Source organism: Diadema setosum, chromosome 12 (assembly GCF_964275005.1).
Source record: "Diadema setosum chromosome 12, eeDiaSeto1, whole genome shotgun sequence".
NCBI lineage: Eukaryota > Metazoa > Echinodermata > Echinoidea > Diadematoida > Diadematidae > Diadema > Diadema setosum.
In genome coordinates, this window is record NC_092696.1 from 4262218 (window position 1) to 4287722 (window position 25505).

The 25505-nt window shown below is 38.3% G+C and overlaps 1 protein-coding gene across 1 annotated transcript in view; it reads right to left on the reverse strand.

The window, feature by feature from the left end:
• LOC140236302 (uncharacterized) overlaps nucleotides 1-24657 on the reverse strand; it is a 68754-nt gene extending 44097 nt beyond the window's left edge. Inside the window, exons 1-2 of the mRNA XM_072316255.1 lie at nucleotides 24615-24657; nucleotides 20334-20959 (exon numbers count right to left, since the gene is read on the reverse strand). Of these exons, the coding sequence (XP_072172356.1) occupies nucleotides 20334-20959; nucleotides 24615-24657 (669 nt within the window). The remainder of the gene's footprint in view (nucleotides 1-20333; nucleotides 20960-24614) is intronic.
• Between the last annotated feature and the right edge of the window lie 848 nt (nucleotides 24658-25505).

The window sequence follows — 25505 nt, forward strand, 5'->3', positions numbered from 1 at the left end:
GCCTTTTTGCCCCAACAATCACTACAATTACTTTATAATAGTCTAGTGTTACCACAATTTGATTACTGTTCTGTTGTTTGGTCAAACAGATTTCAATACCATACAACTAAGCTTGAAAAAATTCAAAAGAGGGCAGCAAGAATAATTTTGGACAAAACATATGACACACCGTCGGCTGATTTATTCAAAAGTCTTAAATGGATGACACTAGACAAACGTTTTGATTTCAGCCGCGTTATGATGATATATAAATGCGTCCATAACTTACCACCTTCGTACCTTCAGGTGCACTTAGTTAAGCCTAGTGATGTACATGAACATCATACAAGGCTAATAGACAGTGGAAATCTATGTGTGCCAAGATTTCGCTCTGATTGTCACAAGTGCAGCCCAATCGTATCCTCTGTACTTGAATGGAACAGGCTAGATCATTCAATTAGATCAGCTTCTTCCATATATTCATTTAAGAGATTGTTTAAGCAAAGTTGCTATTTGTAAGTAACACACGAAATTCATTCTGGGCTTTATCATTCCTGTATAATAGCGTTTTTCATTGTCATTTCGGCATTCTGGTGAACTCTTGCTGTGGCATGTACTTTTATGTTACTTTGCAATGTACAGTATGCTGGTATGTATCTACACTGTATTATGTCATCTTCTGTATCAATACGTTTTGCTATTCAATGTACATATGTTGATCAATATTATTCAGGGCTCCATGGAAGACCACTATTTATTGGTCAATGGACTACCCTTACAAAAGATTAGAAATAAATAAATAAATAAATATTATATGTAATGTTTATGTTTCTCTCAAAAAGTCAGTTAAAAACCTCGTGTGTTTGTTACGCTTTCAGTAAGAATTTCAATTATTGCCCGTTAAACTGTACAGAACCTACAGATGGGTAAGTTTGAACATGTTTCGTTTACGACTCAAGGTCAAATTGATATAAACTTTTTTTTTATCCGAGAGTGCTTACAACAATAAATAAACTCTACATAAATTATTTTCCTCTCTCTAGATTGCAAAGATAATGACAACAGATTTCAGAATAATTAGGCCCAATGATCTTGATTTGTGATAATCACTAGCACTGATGTTTTGTTCTTACTCTTGCACAATAATGTTTTAAGACAACAATATTCTTTATTACATTAATCAAATTAATTAGATTAAACGTATTGTCGATAAATATCATGGCATAAGCGAAATGGCATTGACAGGTAGCATCAACGAGAATCAACAGCCCCATGATTCTCCTTTGAAGCACCACAATGTGTACTGACCCCCCCCCCTCAAACAAAAGAAGGAAAATGCATTAATATCTTTGCTGAAAACAGCAACAACAACACGCTGTTCTTTTATGTGTGTACAACGTATTCACATAGTTGATTTAGATAATTTCACACTGTGGTGTGGTTTTTCACAGAGTGTTGACAAAGTAATGTTCTGTTCACACTGTAAATTGATGATTCCCAATGTATGTGCAATGCTACAATGCTATAATTCAACACTGAATATATTTCCCAGCATATTGTGTTTACACACTGTTTCACATTGTAGGACAGTGTTGTCTGTCTAGCAGGGGTATGTCGTTAATAAGCACACTTTAATTGCGCGTATTTAATTCCGTATATTCCCCCGTTATCATTATGTGCTGACGTTCCAATAAACTGAAATAAACATGTACATTACAGAATAAGTTGTTGTGGGCTCATCTCAAAGGACGGATTTTGGTATTCAAAAAGCAGAGATGGTATTAATTCAAGAGGATTTTTGTGCAAAGAACTGTAGAAACAACTATAAGTACAAGAAACAAGAAGAAAGTATCGTTGGTCTCATTTCAGTTTACCGCAAGGTAGTGGTGACTATATCAGACCAATATTCAAATTGTGTACAGAAAATAATGCACGGTAAACAAACCTAATTCATACACAGTGAGAGGCTTGTTAATTGTTGGGTTGGCTCTGTCGTTTTGAAGACACTTTGTTTTTATTACTCGGCTGAGAATTGACAACGCTAGACTGAGCGCAGGATCAAGAAAACAAAATTTGTCTTACCCTGTCCAATTTGGCCACAGAAGAGAGTAACAGCACATGTTAATAAGAGAACGAGGTCGTATCTTCTATCCATCTCAGGTAGTCAAAGTTTAAGATAATTCATCAAGAATGAGTTGAATGCACGTCCTACTGTAATGACCCAAAAGACAAGACTGCGAAGTAATCACAGTTATCACAATTTTCGAAAAGTGGCCACTATCGAACACACACAAAGCAGCGTGTCTTTCCCAGACAGACTAAATTTCTTTGTTACATGAATGCGTGGAAGTTTATGTGACACTCCTCCCCGCGTTTCAATGGTTCGCTTGCTTATGTTTGTGATATCTTTGCATTTCCAACTAATGTCTCTTACAGCGTACTTTTGACACAATTGAGTTCGTAGGAGACATAACTGTTTGCTCGCAACGTGTATGAATGACATCGTACAATACACGCATTATTTTCCTAAATCCAAAGGCAGACATTCAATCTGAATATAGAGGAGTGGTATCTGTACAATTGGATTGCGTTCAGTCGTTAATATCAGCAAATTGCACTGCAGGGCCATTATAAATAAATGGTGCAGGTTCACAGGCTTACAGAGGGAATGTCATTTATTTGTCAAATATTTACTCGCTGGTTTACGGATTCAGATACCAGAATAGAACAGTGGCATAATCATGGGTCATATTCTGATACCAAATCATATTCACATTTAGTAAGTACGTAGGCCTACGACATGAACTCTACCGATAGTACACACTTCATCACATAGATTATTGAACCTAAACTTTTCAAAGAAGTAGACGTAATGTTAAGTCGTACATGATGTCTTTGAAACAAAATCAAAATTGTTTTGAATTAGCAGATAATGTGATTTTTTTCTTTTGGGGGGGGGGAGGGGGTACAGTGAACAGCATATTTTTCTACCTAAGAACGTTATGAACACCTTTAAAAAATGGTTCTTCGAGGAGTCCTGGGAAAAAAAACTTGGAAGAATTCGAAGAATACTCCTTGTTAAGAAATAACGAGCTTGGTATATGAAATTATGATTTGTGTTTTCTCTCAAATGCTAAGAATACTCCTAATTCTCGAGACGTATAATAACTAACAGTTACTAACACACAAGAAAATAAAGATCCTCATGATCAATATATCAACTGCTCATGGACATACTACACATAATAAAAATTATGGACTATAAACGGAGGTCTTTCTTTGATCCACTCATCACAACCGCCACTGTCCTGATCATGTGCACCTTAACAAGTACATTCAGACGTTTGGACAATGATGATTTTGTAATTGTGCATCGTCACTGACCACAAAAAAGGTTCCCTCTATTTTATCATTTCAGTCCTGTTAGTTCATGGGCCAAGACCCGAAAAATGGGTTATTGGTACCACCTGAGGTGGCAAAACCTTTTTGGTGTCATTTTGTTTGTCGGGCATAGATATGCTTATCAAGCTATGATAGCATTTCAAAATGAGTAGCTTAGTCATAATAAATGAATTTTTAACCGATTGGGACTCGTTTTCATATCCCTATACTTCTGAATAGAGACTAACCGCTATACCCCGTCTTAGACCCCGTTTACAGTGCGAGGCTCGGCCGCGGCTCGGCCCAGGCCCGCTTTAGTGTAAACGCGCAAAAGGCCAAATGCGAGGCCAAAATTGGCCTCGCTCTCGCTCCCGAGCCCGGCCTTTTCTCAGTGTAAACTGGGCCAAACGCGCGGTCAAACTTAGTCTGGCTTCCAAACTCTCTGCCTGTACTATTTCGCTGTTCAGGGTATTAACCCCCTCAAAGTCGAAATCTAGTATAGTTTATGGTGGTTTTGTCCTGCAAAGGATTTTTTCCTTCGGCAAAGGCCTTTGCCCGTACGGCGAATCTGTCGCCACGGAATTCAGTTGGCAAAGGGTCTGAAAACCAGACAATACCAAATTGCGTTTGTTTACAAGCAGAGCGCCACTACGACAAAATATTTAAAGGTTTGAATCAAAAGCGCGGCCGCCGAGCCCGGCAGTGTAAACGGACAAAATTGCGGGAACCGGCCTCGCAATTGAGGCTGGGCTCGGCCGCGGCTCGGCCGCGGCTCGGCCGCGGCTCGGCCCAGCCCCGCACTGTAAACGGGGTCCTAGGCCAAACTGTAGGTTTAAGTTTGTTTTATTTATTAACAATTTTGTAGTACGGATAATGGTTTGAGTTTGCCCAGATACAAATTGATATTGTATAGTCATATTCCTGTTGGTAAGCCGTACCCCGTATTTACTGATACCAGGACAGTTTAGAAGCCCTTCCTTACTGATTGCAGTTGTGATATGAATACAGTGTAAGTTAATTCAAGACAGTTGATATAGGGTTTTTTGTTTTGTATTCGAGTTTGATATGAGGATTGCAGATAATAATAAGGTAAAAGAGTAATTTTGAATTCTGAAGTTTCAAGTATAGTGTGTAATATGCGGAATTATATCCCCGCGTAGTGAATTGTAATGATGATGATGTAGATTTATATATTTATTTATTTATTTAATCATATTTATACAGGGTGGCCCTATCAGCAGTCAACGCACTGTTCTCCCTAGAGGCCCTGTGTCACAAACTCATTCATAAAAGTCAAACGAAACAGACAAATAACACTACAGAAATATACAACAGAGATTACAGGAAATGGACCTAACAAGATCAACAATAATATCAGATAACAAATAACCCAGGTTATGAGGCGAAATGTTTCAAATAATTACAGCAAAAGGTAGCTTTTGAAGGAGAACTGCGTATAATTGCAGGAAGTGCATTCCAAAGCATAGCTCCAGAGAAAGAAAAAGCCCTTTTCCCACTCTCAGAGGTGACTCTGGGCAAAACAAGACCATGTGTGCCCGCCCTTCTTGTCCTGTACCGATGTGTACTACTGCATAGCGTGAAGCGATCAATCAAATAGGATGGAGCAGAACCATTAATTACATCATAATAAGAGCTTAGCCCGATGGAACCGCCAACGTTCCTCCATGGGAATACAGTGCAAAGTTTTGAACATTTGAGAGGAAGGTGTTAAAGGATTTGCTGTCAGTATTATCCTTGCCATTTGTTTATGTTGTTTGATCAGTATCGACCTGTTGCGCTGATTGCAATTCGTCAAGGCATTACAACAATAGTCAAAGTAAGGTAAGACCAGTGCATTACCAAGCAATCTAGCGCTGTCAAGAGTTAGATATTTTCTAACTCTTCTGAGTAATGCTAATCTGGCTGCTATCTTTTTTGAGGTATATTTGATTTGCTCTTGCCAGCTAAGATGCTGGTCCATCCAGACCCCTAAATACTTCACACTTTGGACCTGTTTGATAATTACATCATTCACCTTAACGACCATATTCAGATTGGATGTTGCGACACGGATTGTCGCCCCTACACGGATTGTCGCCTCCTGCTCGGGGCGACAATCCGTGATGGGCGTTGGCGGCACGGATTGTCGCCCCCTACACGGATTGTCGCCCGCCCTCGAAGCACATTTTGCTGGGTAATATCGTTCTGGACATAATCATTGAAATACTAACACATAACTTACATGGCTACATCCATGCAAACATGCCATGTAAAAAGTCATGGTGAGGTTTCAAGGAAGTGTGTATGTGCGCGTGCACATGATAATTTAGTGTCCGTTTGTGCGTGTGCGTGTGTGCGTGTGTGTGTGTGTGTGTGTGTGATGGAAGAATGTGTTTATTACGTCAGTTTTTTGCGTATGTGTTTTTTAGCTGCGCGTGGGGAGGGATACCTAGTAAGCTGTTGCTGGCATAAACACTGATATTGATTTTATCAGCAGCTTTCAATTTGATGAGTTTGTTTGGCAGATTTGTATATGAATTCGGAGTGGAGCTTGCGTGCAGGCGGATGCTGCTTTTCTGCATACGGTCCATTATGTCTTATTTATCAACATTGGGAAATCGTTTCATCAGGAAGGATGTGGTATCGGTTCGGGTGTGCGTCGGTATGTGGGAAGGGGGTTACATTTCGTTATTGCAAAAGTTTGTTATTCTGAAGGCTCATTCGTCCGAAGGGTCATTATTCCGAAGGTTGGTTATTCCGAATTTCATTTTTGGATCAACGAACCACTAGGTATTGGGAATTGTGTGTTTCGGATAAATGAAGCCTCGGAAAAAAACGAAACTTCGGAATAACGAACCTTCGTGTGTGTGTGTGTGTGTGTGTGTGTGTGTGTGTGTGTGTATGTATGTATGTATGTATTTGGGTCGGTGTATGTGGGTGTGGGATGATTTAGGTTTTGTTTAATCAGGGGTTGGTGGGTTGGGGATTGGATTTGAAGAAGGATAGTTATAAATGGTATGACGGATGTTGGTAGGATTTAATATTTGGGATAGATGTAGGCCCTAGATTTGTTTCGGTTTGGGAGGGGAGGGGGTGGTGGGGTTTTTTTATGACTGATTTCATTCTAGATTTGTGTAATATATTTGTGTGTTTTTTATGTATATGCCCTTTTAAGTAAGAAGGTGTTACATGATCCAAACCAATATATTCAAGGAATATAGGTTTGGTAGGGCCCTATACATGTCAAAACTTTCTCATGAAGAAATTATTAGTAGGGTTAGTCTATAATCGAGTTATCTATGTTGAAGTGAGATTATTTGTGGTATAAATTGACGCATGGATTTGCTTTTGTTTCGAATTGCCATTTGTAACTTTTTTTTGTTCATGTTGCACCCAGAATGGGTCGATTTATGAATGATTTGAATGAAATCAATAAATATTAAGGGAAAAAGTGTTGAGTTGGTTTGTTTGCATTATGAGGTTTGTTTCAGTGTTTGTTGGTGTTTGTTTGTATTACGTATGTATTAGCGGTGTGCAATGGCAGTTCGTTTGTGCTAATTAATCAAGTAACGATTGACAATTTTTTTACGGAGTGTGGAAATTATTCGCTCATGCATAAAGCATGACAAACCTATTCTGGGACAAAGAATATTGGTATGGACGTTCTAGTTTATAAGACTGATGGAAGAAAATGACTGCAGGGAAAAATAAACAAAGACAAATAACATTTGGGGAGGGTACCTCCCTCGTATGTATTTTCTCTCGGTCTCTCTCTCTCGCCTAGCCCGCCTCACCGCTGATATTTGGTTGACACACCCACACTATTTTTAGATCAACGCTGGTGTGAATTCTTTAAACACGTGCTCATACACTCTGAAGGCGTTTGTATTGCTACAGTAGCGCCACTATATTCCACATACGCACGTAAACATACAGGCACACGTATACACACAGACAAACAAACCACTACCACTATGTAACCACCACACATGCACAGTTTCTACATATTGTATTATTATACTCCAAACACACACACAAACACACACACACACACACACACACACACAACAAATCATACACATCACATATCATGCAGCTCACAATACACACACACACACACACACACACACACACACACACATACGCATAACTTACCAGTCATACCCATCCCACCAAAGCTTAACACCGGAGGAACCACCCCGAGCCCGGGGCGACAATCCGTGACGGGGCGACAATCCGTGTCGCAACAAATTTTTTGTCAACACGGATTGTCGCCTTCGAGGTCAAAAACTGGGAACTGCACAAGCGTCAACATTGGACTGAACAAACTTCTGTCGTGTGCCAACAACAAGTACCTGTGTTTTATCTACATTGAGTGTGAGGTGATTCTCATCTAACCAAGACTTCACTTTCTTGAGTTCTCGGTTCAAAACCATTTCTTTTCTTTCAGGATTTGGATCACTGAACATCATAACAGTATCATCTGCATACATCATTTAGATTTAATTGTCTGCTGTATATTTTGAGAATAGGGTACATTTGAGAGGCCCTTGTGATATTTCTGTATTTGTTACATAAATGGCTAAAATAGGCTGTTTGAATAATACCCTTATTATGCTTGTGAGTTGGTTATAGTAACAAGATGAAGGTGATATAGAAGTTGATAATATTATTGTAAGACAGTTGTCCTGTAAGATGTTGTTTTGTTAGGTTTTTCCAGACGGCTGTTAAGGGTATAGTGGAGCTCCGTTCACATGGATAAAGTCTTGAAGCTCACACAATCACCGGGTCGAGACTCCACAGGTGTCTCCTGTCCAGCTACTGCCTGAACCGATTCCCCGTGCCGAGTTCGAGACACACCCCCTCCACAACAACGCCGGTTACAAGGGGCTGGATCCGTCGCCTTCTCTGAACCGCGGTCGGCCGGTCGAAGGACGTTATTGTCGCCCTAACATACTCTCCAAGCGATCCGCGTTTGCCGTCTCCAAGGACACAAGACTGTCGTCACATATTGAAAACGCCGATCGATTTGCGGAGCAAAGTCAGCATAATGAAATTCTATATTATTTGATAAACCGGAACCACGAGTTTGGACTGAACTCTGAACCGACATTGTGGTCAGGGATATGATTTCTTGTGGCAAGCCACAATCCCACGCCGTCTCATATAGGTTAGTATTGTGAGAAGTGCTAAGTTATTTAGTTATTTATAATATAGTTAGTTTATAAGCCATAACGAGTAATATTGAGAGTTTTTAGTCCTGGAATTAGAAGGTTGTTAGTATTTGATGCATGAAATAACAGTTATTGAACTGTTGAATTGATATGTTTTAGCTCTAAGCTCAGAAGATTATTATATTGTGTGACTAAATGAATGATTTGATTACGTGATTCCACCTTAATAAATGCACTTATAAGTTTAACGGTACCCAATCTCTTCATATAGTTTCATTTCGGGTGATCAACCTGTCTCATCTAGATCGATAAGCTATGTGTAACACACTGTGACAGGGAGCAGCAAACCTCAAACAAGGACACATTTTGCGTCACAAAATTGGCAAATAATAAAGCGGACAGTTGCGGTCACTGCCATGTAACGTCCCTGAATGGTAAGACTTACTCTCCTTGTTTACTCTGAAACAATGTACGACTAATGGGGAAAAAAGATGACAGAGCACAGTCAACCTGCCTAATCATTTGTGTTTTTTTTTTTTTGTGTGAAGTACTTGTATTTGGCAATCGAAATTACTTTTAATAGCGATGATTTCGCAGTACACCCTACAACTGCACATGCATTTTTCTTGATTTAATAGTGTTATTCTCTTCTGCATATGTTGTTTTTAGATTTCTCAAAGCGCCGTCCTGTTTTTATCCAAGCTGGCTGCCGGTGGACAACATTGGATCAGGGGGAGGTGCTAGAGAAGGAGAGACAATTCCTCCTCTCCTTTGAAGTCATGCGCGACACCGCCGAGAAGTTATGCGCTCAACTACAGGTGTTTTGACAAATGTGCTTTGACAAATTTAAGAGAGCATCAATAATCGGGACTAGCGCTCTCGCATCAGGAAAGACTTACCCCTACTGCAATTCGCTCTCTCTTTCAATGTGATGGTAACAATTAATTTTTGTGTACCCTGAATTGAAGCAGCGAATCGAAATGAAATGTAAAACTAACATTTTTTTTTTTTTACTGCAAAAAGTTTAAAAACACGCTGGAACACGCTTTAGTGGAGTACTTTATTTGAAAGATCAAAATATCCCAGATTAGAAGATAGAAAACTAACATGTGCAAATGTGCGCATCATAGAAAAATATTGGGTTTTCAAGAGGGCCTAATTTTCATTTCATTTCGATTATGCACCTTCCGAAGAAACTAGAAATACACATGTTTATAGTATTGAATTCTTTCCTAATCTGTTCTAAATCAATCCGAGCATTTCATTTAAGCTCTTACTGTAAAATAAAACTTGTAATTTAATGTAAGGTGAAACGCGTTCTTCGTCTCCAAACTTCGTCTTGCAACTAGAGCGGTGCCGAGCATGACTTACAAGCGTAGTGGAATGTTAGGCCTCCCATTGTCAAGGCTTTGAACCAAAACATGTGTTTGCATGCATTGCGAAGAGTTGCCACTCCATCTCTGTAACGCATCCCTGCTCACTCGAGACCTTCATTTTATGACCTATCAGAGAGTTGTGCCTCTCACTGCTGGGTACAACATGATAACATGTAACATTGCTCACAAAGACTCGACAAAAGGGATGTGAACCCTCCATCTATCATTCGATTTGAACCCGGTGGGATATATATTATGGCAACTGACTGAGCCACCTCGCCCAAGATAGTTCTTTCAGAAAATATGAAAAAAAACACCAAGATTAACTAGGTCGACCCGTTTCACATTTTGAAGCCCTTTGTCTTTTCTTTAATGCACGGTGACATATAGGGCCTATGAACTAGGAATCCTCCATTCTGATTGGGCGAATGTGCGGTCACTAGCTTTCCTAACTTTCACGCAGTAATCTAACAGATTTTCTTACATTACAATCGGAGATTGATTTTAACTTGAAACTGTGATGTTACTTATTTTACTTTAGTGATTTTATGTTAGTGAACTTACTGTATTCTGCAGGTCTCATCAGCCTAGCGTTGTCTCGCTGTAGAGTTTGTATTGACAGTTTGTCAGTTCGAGGAATGAGAAGCATTATGTGACCGTACAAAACCAACAAAAATTCGCACCCCTTGATATCACGTGAGACCTCAAAAAGGCGAAACCGAGGTCAACCGAGTCAATATTGAGTTTCTCATATTTTCTGAAAGAAAAAACTGTCCTTCTATACGTTATTCTTACGTTTAAGATCACAACATTAATAAGAAATTGTCTTTTGAACAGTTTTTCTACAACCCTTTTTTGAGGGGGGGGGATAGAATGATCAGGTATGTTTTAGAGGCCCCTTTTCACTTCTTGAAATCCTTGGCACATTCTTCAATTCCAAGTACACTAAGTCTTGAAGGAAAACGCCACTGTTTTGAAATTTTCTAGTAACTCTTCGTGCCATGGTAGAAACCCCCTTTGTGCCACATTATTCTGAGACATCAACATAGTCATGCTTTGGGAACACTTTTTGTTTCTCAAATCTTTGTAACTTCAATAGATTTCTCCTGAGAAGGACAGTTAGTGAGCAAAACTGCAGAGAAAATACCAAGAGTTGCTTTGATGTAAATTGTATGACAAATCTTTGACCATTTTCCTTTCAAATTACATATATATACATTATTGCAAAGGCATGACTTGTGCACACAAAAACAGTAAACAGAAACTTAGAATTTAAATGCAAATCCAGGAGGGAACACCACTTGTTGGTTAATCACCACATAAAATGCAAACTGTGTGCCAGAGGAACGGAATCGCGAGAAATACTTTCATTATTCTGTGGTATTTAGCGATTTTTTGACGTTTTTATACGATTGTTCTTTTCAGTTTAGCTTTGCACAGGGTCATGTCCGGTTATTCATCTATCTGTCAAGTACTATTCCGTGTTGTTCTCTTTCTATATGTGACCCTGCACCTCAAAACAAACAAAAAGTTGCCAGACATGAATTTTTTGTTAAGACCATATTCTAAAAGAGCAGACTTTAAGCTTTAAAATGATGTATAACTCAAATCAAATGGACTCTCCTAACCTATCTAAATATTGGAAAGAAAGCACAAACTCAGGAAAAGTGTGAACTGAGAAAAGAGGCGCTGATGTACATTGTACAGTGTCTGTTCAAGCGCTTAATCTTTACCAAACCGTGCTGGCTGTGCGATGAATGGGACATAAAACAGGAAGTAAACCACCAGAGTAACAACAACGAAGGGATTATCAGATTAAACTGAAATTAAGCATCCTCATTAACACATTGTGTCCATAATTAATGCCAACTTTCAAAGCAGTATAGCACTATGCTTTCAAAAGTTATTAGAGTTGAAAGTGAAGAGTGTGGACAAGGTTTTCAGAAATGAGAAAGGGATTCTAAAGACACATCTAATCACACTATTCTACCAAAAATGTTCGAGATAAACTGCTATAAAAACATACTTTCCTGCCCGTTTTATGATACCAAATTTTAGCACAATGTAAAAGAAGACCCGCTCTTTCCGCAAATATAAAAAAGTCAAGTTCGGCTAGGTTGACCCATTTCATTTATTTTCAGTCCTCACGCAAAATAAGTGTGTGCGACTTTATGTTCGTTTTGAGGTGCACGGTCACATATTATACTGTATTTTGTTATGCTTTGTCATTTATATGTAAAAATCCCGAAATGAGTTTCCTGTGATGCGTTTTATTGGACGAATAAAAATGAATTGAATTGAATTGAATTGAATTTAGCGATCGGATTGGGCAGGTTTGTGCGTGTGAGCAGAATATACGAAGTTGGCACGCTGTCGACTGAGTCGGGCGTGCGAACGTGGCACATAAACGGTTAATCATGGACAGGATATGTTTATTGAGCATGCTCAATTCCATCTTAATGTAATAATTTCTTCATTGTTGTTGCTCCGGTAGTTTACATTCTGTGTTTTGTCCTTTTCATCACACAGCCGTATCTATTTTAAGTTTAAATTCAATTTATTGGAAATGTATTTTAAACATTAAGCGTTTTAATAGATCCTGTATTTCAGAACCTCTTTTGTCACTTTGCATGCACTTTTCCATAGTATGTGCTTTCTTTCCAGTATTAAGATGGGTTAGGAAAGTTCATTTGAATTGAGTTATACATCATTTTAAAGCAAAGATTCTCCTCTTTTAAAAGAAAGAAAGAATGCAATAAATGAAATGAAATGAAATGAATGAAAAAGAATCTGCCCTTAACTAAAACTCCATGCCTGGCGACTTTTTGTTGGTTTTGTCAGGCAAGGTCACGTATTATTATACGTTAAAGATAATTTGTACTATCCCATGGTTAAATTCAGGCCACTGGGATGCTCTCGTCCTCACTGGATGTGAATGGCCACAGTGATCCATCTTGTTAATTATCATTCTGTCCTACTGCAAGACTGCCAACACCCTTACACTTCAACAGTACTTTCATGGCTCTCGACTTCGTCTCGGGGCATAGTAGCCTACTGTGAAAATCACCTCTGTGCAAGTACATGTAGTTTTAACCATTAACAATGATTTAAACATACTGCGTCTCAATGGCTGATATTATCTTTAAGACATTTATCGATGTGAACATTGTTGTCATTGGTACTATTCTTTTTAAATGAACCGGACTATATGTCTCATTAAGTTTCAAATTCAATTTATTGGAAATTTATTTTAATTATTCAGTAAAGTATAGCATAAATTTCGTATTGTAAGCTGCCCATTGTTAGACAAACTTTGCACAACGATAGTCAGACACCCCGATACACCATCCATGTAACATTGTGCGAAACGTGATAAATCTCCTAGGAGAACAATTAAACTCAAGTGTTGTACAAGAAGTGGATGGACCCACACAAGAAAAGATAACGCCTTATAATATGGGACTCTCTGAAGAAGAAGAAGAAAGAAGAAAAAAAAAACAACAACAACAACCAACCCTCAATACAATATACTTTGAGTTCAGAGGCCCTTTAAGAGACAGAGGTAAAATGAAAATATGACTATAGGATAAAAGACTGAAATGACAACACAACAGAAGAGACAGATAAATACAATGATGGAGACAATGACCAAGAAATAGGGAGGGAGCGGTACTTATAAAGAACATAGAAAATGAAAACATTTCGGACAAGACTTGGGAATGAATAAAATGGTAGTACAAACAAAATAACGATCAGCGTAAATTTTGCAAGTGATGAAATATCTACAGTGTAACTCTATCAGGTAGAATTATAAAATAGCAAAATACACACACACAAGCACACACACACACACACTCACCCACCCACACACACAAACACACACACACACATACACACAAATCTACATCATCATTAATTTCCTAAATATTTAAAACAAAATACACACTATCAAAAGCAAAGCTAGAATCCAGAAAAGTGGATTTTTAATAATCAGAACAAAATTTCTAAAACTAAGTTCTGCAAAGCATAATGACTTAGCTCAGGTTCTGAAAGTTCTTGACTGAGTTTTATCCTCCCAGCCTGTATACCGCACACGGCAGTCTCACATACAACACCTGTGCTTTTTTTGTCGCTTGGTGGCGATGTACCCCAAGAATTTGCACACCTGAAAAAAGTGCGGTATACAGGGAGGATCGCACCCCCTGATAAAACCCAATCAAAAAACGTTAAAAATCTGAACTAATATTGACCCTGAATTCAATAGTGTATCATCAGTCCAATGGACCTAGTTATGATATCGTAAGTGTAACATTAAGGTATAAGTAAGATTTTACACGTTTTCATTTATTTCATGACTGAATGTGTACAGCAATACATTTGAAGACCTGAATATAAGAATGACCCAAGTCCAATTTTTGGCCAAATTCAGTTTGACATGGGAAATTGTAGCTTATGCATGGACTCATCTTGTGTTTAAATGATAAATCCTAATTACCCCCGGAAGTGCCTGAAATAACTGAGTTAAATCTTATATGAATGTAAGAATGAGGGACTTGGGTCATTCTTACATTAATATTATAGCGCGCTCTCTCGTCCTCCTCTCATCTCTATAGCAGAATGAATCAGAGAACGACCCAAGTCCATATGAATCAAAGAACGACCCAAGTCCATCACACAAAATGGCCTCTCCATAATTAATGTAAATGTTAATTGTCATAATAGTATATGTTCTAATTTGTATATACAATGTTGCCTTTCAATCAGAGTTAAATAGAATATTATTGGACAAATAAAAAAGATATGAAGTTTTTTTAAGTTTACTCGAAATGATCTTCCATGGACTTGGGTCGTTCTTATATTCATATACTCACTTGATAAGACGAATCAGACTCAATTTAGCATTATGGGGGGGGGGGAGGCGTCGGATATGACTTGAATGTATAGAAATAAACTCTTTTCTCAATTCCATTGTTTAAAAAGAGTGTAAACTCATGCTCACTTCTCAGACCCACCGTAACTCCATTACTCTGAATGGTGCAATCCCAAATCCACTATTTGAGCAGGGTCCAAATCAAATTTCACTTCTCGAGCAAGTCTCAAACCCAATTTTATTAATGGAGTAGAAAGCAAATCCAACCTCATTTTTTCAATCAGGTTGTAAACCCAATTCAAATGGTCGACGCACGAAAACAGTACTCTCCTGCTGGATTGTGTAGTTCCATGAATCATTGGGTTCATTCGATTTGAGTCAAATTCACAGGCTTATGGGAATAATAATCCACTCTCTATAAAGAACGAGTCCAAGGCTTAGTCCGAAGTGGGGTTGGAAGCTCATCCCAACAGAAGCCATGCCTATGACCTCGAATTCCAAAACGCGAAATATCCATCAAATGCGTAAACATATAGAGTGTACATATAGATTCAATTCAATTCGATTTTATTGCCTATTCCGGGAAATTTGTTTTGTTTGAATGCATAATTATATAATTATATCGGTACACACATTATACAAAGCACACATTTAACATACATGCATAGACATGATAGACATACAAAAGATAATTATACAGCAATATGATATCAATGTCATTGTCGAAATTCAATTACTTTAAGCAGAAGAAAAGACAAAGGTAGAAAATTTAGTTAACGAGCAGAAAACGTCGTTGCTTAGTCCTTGCCAGGGCTACCTAATAACACACATGGTGTTACCGCAAATCCTTTCCTTTCGAACACTTTTTTAAAAACTTTACCCCAAAAAAAAAGTATTCGGTGAAAAGTGTTCTATTACAACAGCACATTTTTTTTTCTACATGCTTGCAATATGCAGCTAAATTACAAATGCATTATGACAATGGTGACACAAACTTCGAAATGTACTTGTGCGAATCGGTTTTGATGAGACGAATATCATTCCGAAGGGCATGGGGGACTTGAGTATTACAACTTTCGAGTATTCAGATCTATTGTTCTATGGATATTGTCTCATTAGGTGGCTACTTGCGAAACTAGTGAAATGGGGAACATGATCCAGACTCACTGTTTTGTTTGTTTTTTTTAGCAATGTAATTTGTTCTGTACGTTGCCTGGTGTATTTGTTTCAGTGTGTGTATGTGTGTGTGTGTGCGTGTGTGTTTGCGTGTGTATGTGTGTGTGTTTCTCAGTATGCGTATATCCATGGAGCCTCTAGTTCAATGCTTATAGTGTTGTAAATTGTTCGCATAATTCCTGTTCCTCGGAAACCGACAAATTGATCATCGTGCGTGACACAAATAAAAGGTCCTCGAAAACAGAAAATTATCATACCTAACAGAAACACACACGCACGCACGCACACACACACACACAAAATAAGTACAACAATAATTAAAGGAAACACATGAAACAAAATTGTATCCACAAGATCGGTCAACAAGGTACAGCTGTATATTTTTCAGCCATAATAGATCATCTTCGCAAGTTACGGTTACAATGCAGGAGCAGTAACTCAATATTATGCTATTCGTCCTATCTAAGTTTGTGAGCGTTTTCTATTTTCTTTCAATGTTGGTGTGTAAACAGGCACATGCCTCCAGTGAATCGATAGAGCTCTCTATCCCTCTATCTGCGAGAATCACCACGCCCTTTTATTCCAATAATGATGGAGGAATCCTCCCCTATGCTTGGCTGCAGTCTGTCATCTATGCTATCAAGACCTAATGCGTGCCAGCACCACTTCCAATTTATTTGAATGAAAATGAACACATAATTAAATACATAGGCAGTATACCAATTATTGCTATCTGACTATAAATTACAAAGTGGAAAGTGTCCCGAAAATTCAAGCCATATACCGTGTGTGTTCTTACTAAGTTTTTGTCACTTCTATTTATAGATGATTATCATCTTCAAAATGTGATAGAGTCAAGAAAACTCGTTCTCATTGCTTCATATACTTGTGCGGTCTCACATTACAGTACTTTTCAATCTAAAATGTGCCCACATCAACATATCGATATTACGACTGACCAATGCAGTTTGCCTCTGGCTCACTTCCTATCCATCACACCACCACACACAGCATTCATCCAGTGAATCGATAGAACTCTCGGTCATTGTTATTTCAGCTCAGCTTACTGAGGCTGTCTGAGTCCTGGGCGTGGGGTCGTCGAGTACGTGGATTCTTCACTAGTGATTTCTTGCAATGTTTCACTACACGTACCGTCCTCCGTTCTTACTCATTCTTGTCCCTTCTCGCTTCCTCTCCTGATTCGAATGTTGCTTCAATGTCTTTCTGCTGGCGCCTATTCGTTCTGGTCCATGTTGTCATCCTCTTCTTTTTTTTTTCCTCTTTTCCTTTTTTAACACTGGCTGTCCAAACTAGGCAATGCAACCTTATGCTTAATAAGCTATCATTTATTTATTTATTCATGTTTTCTTTAAAAGCAGGGTTGTCCCGTTCAGAGCCCTAATGGCCTGCTTTGCAAGGGAGCCCTGCATCACATACAAAGGTTACAAAATCAAACACGAATTACAAATAATATCGGGTAACATATATACAAATAGAAAAAAAAAACAACAACAACAAATGAAAACATAGTACGACATAATACAAATGGTGGTCATATGAAATAATAAATAAATCAAAAGATAGACTGGTGAAGCCGGAGGCGTTTCTTGAAAACTGGTAATGAAGGGGATGATTGAACGGAAATTGGTAGTGAGTTGAACATTTTACAAGCGGAGTATGAGAAGGAACGTTTCTTATTGTCTGTTTTTGGCTTAGGTAAATATAACTGATTTGTTAGGACATGTCTGGTAGGATATATATTATTACGTCGGGATAGAAGGCTACAAAGATAAGATGGGGCTGCGTCATTAACTATTTTATAGGCCAATATACAATACTTATATTCTAATCTCTTTTCAATGGATTGCAGTTTCAGTGTATCTAATAAGCTAACTGTTGATGTTCTATATTCTGCATTTAATACCATACGAGAATATTTATTTTAACATATTTGAAGTCTATGAATGTTCTTCTTAGTTAAGGATCCCCATACTGTGCAACAATAATCAACATGAGGGAGAATCAAAGAATAATATAATTGAATAAACATATCTTTTGTTAATCAATGCTTGATTCTACGTATACACATTGTAACATACGAAACTTTTCTTATAACTTCATTTACCTGAGGAGACCAGTCGAGGTTTTGGTCAACCGTCACACCGAGGTATTTAAACTTTGTAACATTCTCAAGTCTTCTCTCGTTCATGGTAATTTCTAACTCGGAGAAACTCTTTTTCTTTCGGGATTTAAATAATATTACTTTTGTTTTGTTTGTATTAACCACCATTCTATTTTCCATAAACCATTTACTTAACACATGTATATCTGTTTGAAGCTGTTTTTGCTCTGACTTCACGCCAAACCCTGAGGAAAAGACGGCAGTATCATCTGCAAAGGGATATATTTGTTTGGGGGTGAAGAGGAAGGTGAGCTATATCATTGATATACATACAAAATAGTAGGGGACCTAAAATGGATCCCTGCGGAACCCCCGCATAGACTGGAAGAAAATCACTCGTAACTCCCCTAAATGTGACACATTGTTGTCTACCTGTTACGTAAGATTCAAACCATGCCAATTCCACCTCTTTAATACCAAAACAATACAGCTTCTTAATGTTTATCACACAGCTTTGAGAACACAAATACAATTTTTTTTCAGTTTTGAGTCTACATCGTCTTGTAGCAGAAACACATCATTCCAATTTATACCTTCTAAGTCACACAAAAAAACGTTTTCATCAAAAGTTCTAAATGATCGAAAACAACAAATTTAAGGAGTTAATCTTGGAGATATAGCCTTTAACAACACATATACCAACGAATGGTCACTGATGCATATTGACTGAACACCATATTGTAATTCTCGAAAGGAATTTGAAACAAATTAGATCAATTAAGGTGGTGCTATTCGGGGTTACTCGAGTTGGTTCTTGAACTAGCTGTTGCAATCCCATCAATCTGCACAAGTTATTCAGTTTCTTTGACAGGGGATTGACTGTTAACATGTTGCAATTAAAGTCCCCGAGTAATACAATTCTATCAGAAACAGAAGTGACAGTATCAAGATGGTTTTCCAATACATCAAAAAAGACACAGAGCTGTTAGGTGGTCTGTATATTACACCTACTAAGAGGCTAGTCTCATGTCTAGGCTTCAGTTCAATCCATAAAATTTCTAAATCATCTTGTTCTAACTCAGATCTTCTTGTGTATGGTATGTCTTCACGAATATAGCATCCAACTCCCCCTCCGTATCGCTCTCTGTTTTTTGTTTCAAATTTATAACTTTCAATCAATACCGTGCTACAACATACATCTTTTTCTAACCACGTTTCTGCGAGCGACATCAGATCATAGGGAGAGTGCTTTAAAAAATGTCCTAACTCATCCTTGTTATTTCGCAAACTTCGTATGTTCAAATGTGCTACCTTTAACCCTCTCCCTCCTGGAAATTTATCATCAAAATTTTGTTCATAATTGAGTATATGAATATAAGAACGACCCAAGTCCATGGATGACCATTTCAAGTAAACTTAAAAAAACTTCATATTTTTTTTTATTTGTCCAATAATATTCTATTTAACTGTGATGGGAAGGCAACATTGTATATACAATTTAGAACATATATTATTATGACAATTAACATTTACATTAATTGTGGAGAGGCCATTTTGTGTGATGGACTTGGGTCGTTCTTTGATTCATATGGACTTGGGTCGTTCTTTGATTCATATACATGATATTCTGCTATAGAGATGAGAGAAGGACGAGAGAGGGCGCTATAATATGAATGTAAGAACGACCCAAGTCCTTAATGTTTACATTCATATAAGATTTAACTCATTTATTTCTGGCACTTCAGGGGGTAATTAGGATTTATCATTTATACACAAGATGAGTCCATGCATAAGCTACAATTTCCCATGTCAAACTAAATTTGGCCAAAAATTGGACTTGGGTCGTTCTTATATTCATATACTCAATTAAGTTTGCGTTCATTTTCCTGCCCAGTGTTGTGTGCAGTTGCACTCTCATGGTTTTCTGGGAACATATCACAACAAAACGGTAGATGAGAAAATAGACATTTAGAGCATTGCCAGTTCACGAAATTTTCAGTGGGGTCGTCATATACTTGTTTTGATATACCTGCGCATTTTGTATGTACCGATTCATTACACAGTAGACATAACAAAGCCTTTTGATTACATTTAATTGATTGTTTACAGAGAGCGCACGGGTATAAGATGACCATATAATACACACCAAATGAGGACTAAACAATACAAAATATATAATATATCAAAAAGTTGAATGAAAAATTGTTTTACACTGCAAAGTGTTTGTACACTTGTTCGGGTAATGTTTAACTGACGTTCAAGTCGGACAGTTTGGCAAGATCGCTCTCTCGAGTTACCTTGGTGCGTCCGCCTTTGGAGTCTTTGACGATGATCACGCCGTCTTGTGTCCATATTTGGTTGGTTCTGTTCCTGATGGCTTTCTTTATCCTCCAGAAGAGATTCGACCGCGTTTTCGTTAAGTTTTCATTGATGAACACGGGGATGGCTGACGAAGAATCGCGAAGTTTCGTCCTGGCGCCGTAGACCTTTTTACGGATCCTGTAGTTCGTAAATTTCACAATGATGTTCCGATGTCGTTTCTTTCGTCGAGAAGGTATGTTGGGCTGCCGGTTGTCTGGACCACCGTCAGGCAGATGAGATCCCAGGCGATGACTCCGATCGACGTCTCCATCGTCCAGTTCGACGTCGAGTTCGTTTCGGCAAATGTCCTTGATGATGACGTCTGTACTTTCGCCATCTTTCTCCTCTACCCCAGCGAATATCAGACAGTTCCGTCTGGAGTATTGCTCCGAGTCGTCTATGGCTGATTTCAGACTTCTGACGTCTTTCTCAAGCGCCGCGATCTTGGAGTCGCGAGTCTCAATTTCGAAGTTTAGTGCAATTTTATTCTTCTTCTTCTTCTTCTGGTTAAGTCTGCGTCCTTGTAAGTTGAAGATTCTTGCAGACTGTGTTATTTACATTATAGTACACTGTATTTTAAGATATTTACAAGCACATAGTAAAATCAAAGAACAATGACTAGTCACTGTGATAAACCGTTAGTCGGTTACAGAACTATCCCACACCATCTCCTGGCGCTGCAACAATTTCCAAGGACAGGGAATTCCAGCTCCTTACGGTTCAGTTCTAGAGTAAGGTATCTGGTAGGTATATGGTGGGGTGGCTCTCGTCGTCTGAGTAACCCGTTTGGTATTATAGTCTTGAGCTGAAAGATGAACTAGATTATTGTGTAGTTTTAAATCATAGTTAGCCTGTTATTTTCCCAATACTGTTCCAGAGTGGTCCTATGAAGTTATTGCAGCATCTGCTTTTATGGCTATAACATGTGTCAAATTAAAATTAATTAGATAAACATGCAATACGTATACCTATGTGCCTTCTTGATTGTCAAGCAGCAACTCGCTTAACGGTTTGCCATCAATGGATATGCACTCCACCTGCAGCATGATGAACAATATGAAAAAGGCACATATTTTATATCAGTACATATCAAATTTGATTTCCAAAGCAAAATTGTTTCACGGAAGCATGCCGAATAAAATCGAATGACTTGTTAAATATGAAATGAGACACCCCCTTTTTGATGCAGAAAGTTATCATTTTTGGCAGTAAGTTAACTCAGTCGGTAGCGCGTCTGCCGTACGATCTAAAGGACCGTAGTTCGATTCGCGAGTCCCACTGAGCATTGTTGTGTGTAATCATACCGTCCTGTCTAGTAAGAAATAAATATACACTCTGTCCTTCGGATGGGATATAAAATGAAGGTCCCATGTGTGAGTGTCACAACTCATGCACGTAAGAGATCCCGAGCTTCATTTATTCATCGTGAAGAGCAGGGCGTTTAACCCGGTGAAGTGGTCCCACCTAATGTCCAACTGGACCCCATGGAAGACTAGCTATTGCAGCTAAATACGGGCTATCCAACCATCTTCTTAGGTGGAAACAAACAAACAAGACACAATTTTGATAGATTTTCTCTGATTCAATAAAATTCATATAAATGATTGTTGAGTGTCGGGCCGAATGCTTTTACACGTGATTACAATGGCAATGCTTGAAATATTATGACCGTACACCACAAAACGAACAAAACTTCGCACCCATTGGTTTTATGTAGGGACTCAAAAAAGATGAAACCAAGCCAATATTGGGTTTTTCATATTTTCTGGAAAAACTACCCTTCTTCTATATTATTCCTAAGTTTGGGATCATAAAATAAATGGGAAAGTGTATTTTCAGCAGTTTGATACAACTATCTTTGTAGAGTAGTGAGATCAGGTATGTCTTAGACTCAGAGGCCTCATTTGATTTTAAACTCTTTACATACTCTTCACTTTCAAGTCTAATTTTTAGAGGGATAAGGTTACTTCTTCGAAAGTCGGCATTAATTATGAACATAATGTGTTACTAGACAATATTTGATTTCAGCCTAATCTGCTAATCCCTTCCTTGTTGTTGCTCCGGTGGTTTACAGCCTGTTGTTTGGCCCATTCATTGCGATGCCACGGTTTGGTGAAGATTAAATGAGAGCCTCTTTTCTCAGTTCACACTTTTCCAGAGTGTGTGCTTTCTTTCCAATATTTAAATAGGTTAGGAGAGTCCATTTCAATTGAGTCATACATCATTTTAAAGCTTAGGGTCTGCTCTAGCAGAATTTGCCCTTAACTAAGAATCTGTATCTGTCGACGTTTTGTTAATTTTGTGATATATATATATATATATATATATATATATACATTTTTTGGTTTATAATTTAAAATCTCACTTTATCTGACATTGAGAAGGGGGGATACGATTAGATTACATCTATTCGGATTGACAGATTTCAGAAATCATTGCTACCGTAAAGACATAACTTGTGCAATAATTCTTAATTTGTGCTTAAGGTAACTGCTGTTTATTCGAAACTCCCTCCCCTTTTTGAACAAGACAACGTTGGACAGACGGCAATGGCCGATTCTTACTCTACAGCGTGAAGCCTGCAAGGCAATTGTCCTGAAGAATGTCCTTGGCAGGTTGAACCGTTCGAGATTGGCACGTGTAAGATGAGGCAGACGACACAGAAACTCAGCCAAGTTTGCTGCTCCTGATGCTAAGACGCTTTGCCTTTCTGATGGCATGAGAGAACCTATTTCTAATTCACTAATCTGTAACAGGAAAAGAAAAAAAAAACAGTTATGAACTTTTAAGGTTGAGATGTACTTATTTTCTTTCTTTCATTTCTAGTTCTCTTTCTCGTAATTTTCTTAGCATGGGTAATGTATCATGTAAGAAGGTTTATTTGTAAATGTAACCATACTACAAATTAGTTCTGTTCTGTGGAGGACAACGACATACAAGAATTAGGAATATATTTGTTACGCTCTTCGCGGTAAAACAAATCGCAACAGTTAATCGGTTTCTATTACAAATTAAAGAGAATTGTGACTTACCACGAATACACAACGTTATCATAGTATTGAGTATTTCACTGAAGCCCGGCTATTCGACATAATAGCTGTAGTTAAAGGGACAGTACAGTATTGGTGGAGATAAGAATTGGGCTTTTAACTTTTTGTGAGATACCAAGAAAACACTTATGAAATAGTACAGAGCATACCATTTTAAGAGGAATTCAAAGCTTGTTTGATGAAAATTGGGTTTGGAATGACCGAAACATCCAAAAACAAAGTAAAACAAAGCGATAATAATAAAGTGTGGGTCCCACACTTATTAGAATGGCTCTGTTTTGGATATCTCAGCCATTTCAATACCAATTTTTATCAAATAAACGTTGCATTCCGCATTGAATTACATGCTCTTTCATATTTCATGAGGTTTCTCATTATCTAAACTAAAAATGTTAGAAACCTGAAATTAGGTCTCAACCAGAACTATACGATCCCTTTAAGATAACCTGTCACTCTCTATGACTGGTCAATGACAGCGGCAAAACATTGTAAAGCCTGGAGCCAATAAACCGTTTTGACAAAATACCAGGTAAAGGTGTCACATTGCTTTCTCGGTTATTATTGATACTGTATGAATTGGCGTCATCGTAGCCTTCGTATAACAGGTTATAGTGTCACCATCTACATTCAAATAGTGATTTGTGACTTACTAATGCCAATCTCCACCACCTTGCCTATTCTGGTCTTTGCGACCGTGGAAGTACACAGACAGCTCTCGTAATAACACGCAGAGTTGTCCAGTGTCATTTTATGTCAGTCCTGAAAACCCGCTCACGAGTCGTGTTCCCCCATATGAACACGAGGCCAGCCGAGAGCCTCATGAGGCCTCCGGTTAGAGAGACTCAAGAAGTTCCCTGTTTACTTTTTATTCATCTCACATCTGACATAAATTCTTGGAACTTTGCACGGTGATTTTTTGTTACACACACATGTCCACTATCAATGATGAAAAGAAGAAAATATTTTTTTTTAAAACAAATATCGAGTTTTAATCAACCGATGCACAGCGACCCATCAAAACACGTGCGCCAGCGTGTTCGCACAATCATTATGCAAGACTGCCGCACCTAGCGGCCCGATCCGACTAAACATTTTCTGTGCTTTTTTTTTTTCTGCGGCTCTCACCTCTCCGCGCACGAATCAGCCTCGTGAAGCTGAAGTCTGACATCTTTTTACAAAAATTCGTAACGACAAAAACAAAATCAGTACTAACCTGATCTTGTGCATGCATTCCAAATTACTACTCCACGCTGATAGAGTGGGGGGGGGGGGGTACTCCAGGTTGTAAGCAAAATAATCACTTTGCAGGTATGACGGGTTCACTCTCTTCGTGTGTGTATGTGTGTGTGTGTGTGTTTTCCTTAGAAATTGCAGGAGGACTCTTACTCTAAATGTGGAATCCGTGTGCCAAATTTGATGCTTTTATCCACCGTGTATATAGCAAGACGATAAAAAAAAAGGTACGCAACAGAACAAGCGAACCACTACTTTTTAAGTTCAGGGCTGCCCCATTTGCCCTACCCTTCCCCCAGCCGTTCAGAGACTTTACATTACGCCAGAATAAACAATGCTCTTACCGCGATGTCCAACTTTAGGTTTTAAGCCAAACCAAAAATAAAGATATAATATTATACTAATATTGTCATCGTATCACCTGAAATCACATGAAAAGTGAGGGGTTTGCCATAAATGTCGGCCATTTTGGAATTTGATCCTGTTTGTGTGTGTGTGTATGTGATTGTGTGTGTATGTGTGTGTGTATGTGGTTAGTCAAATATTATCTCCTAGTCCTCATGGAATCCGTGCGCCAAATGGTATGTTTTTATCCCCCGCGTATAGAGCAAAACGAGAAAAAAAAAAGCACGCATAAGAAAAAGCAAACAACAACCATTTTTTAAAGGGGGGAGGGGGGAGGGTCCCGCCCCTTTTGCCCTACTCCTCCCCCAGCAGTTCAGAGACTTTACATTATAAACGTACAAGAATATATTGCTCCTAACGCAATCTTCTAGCCAAGGT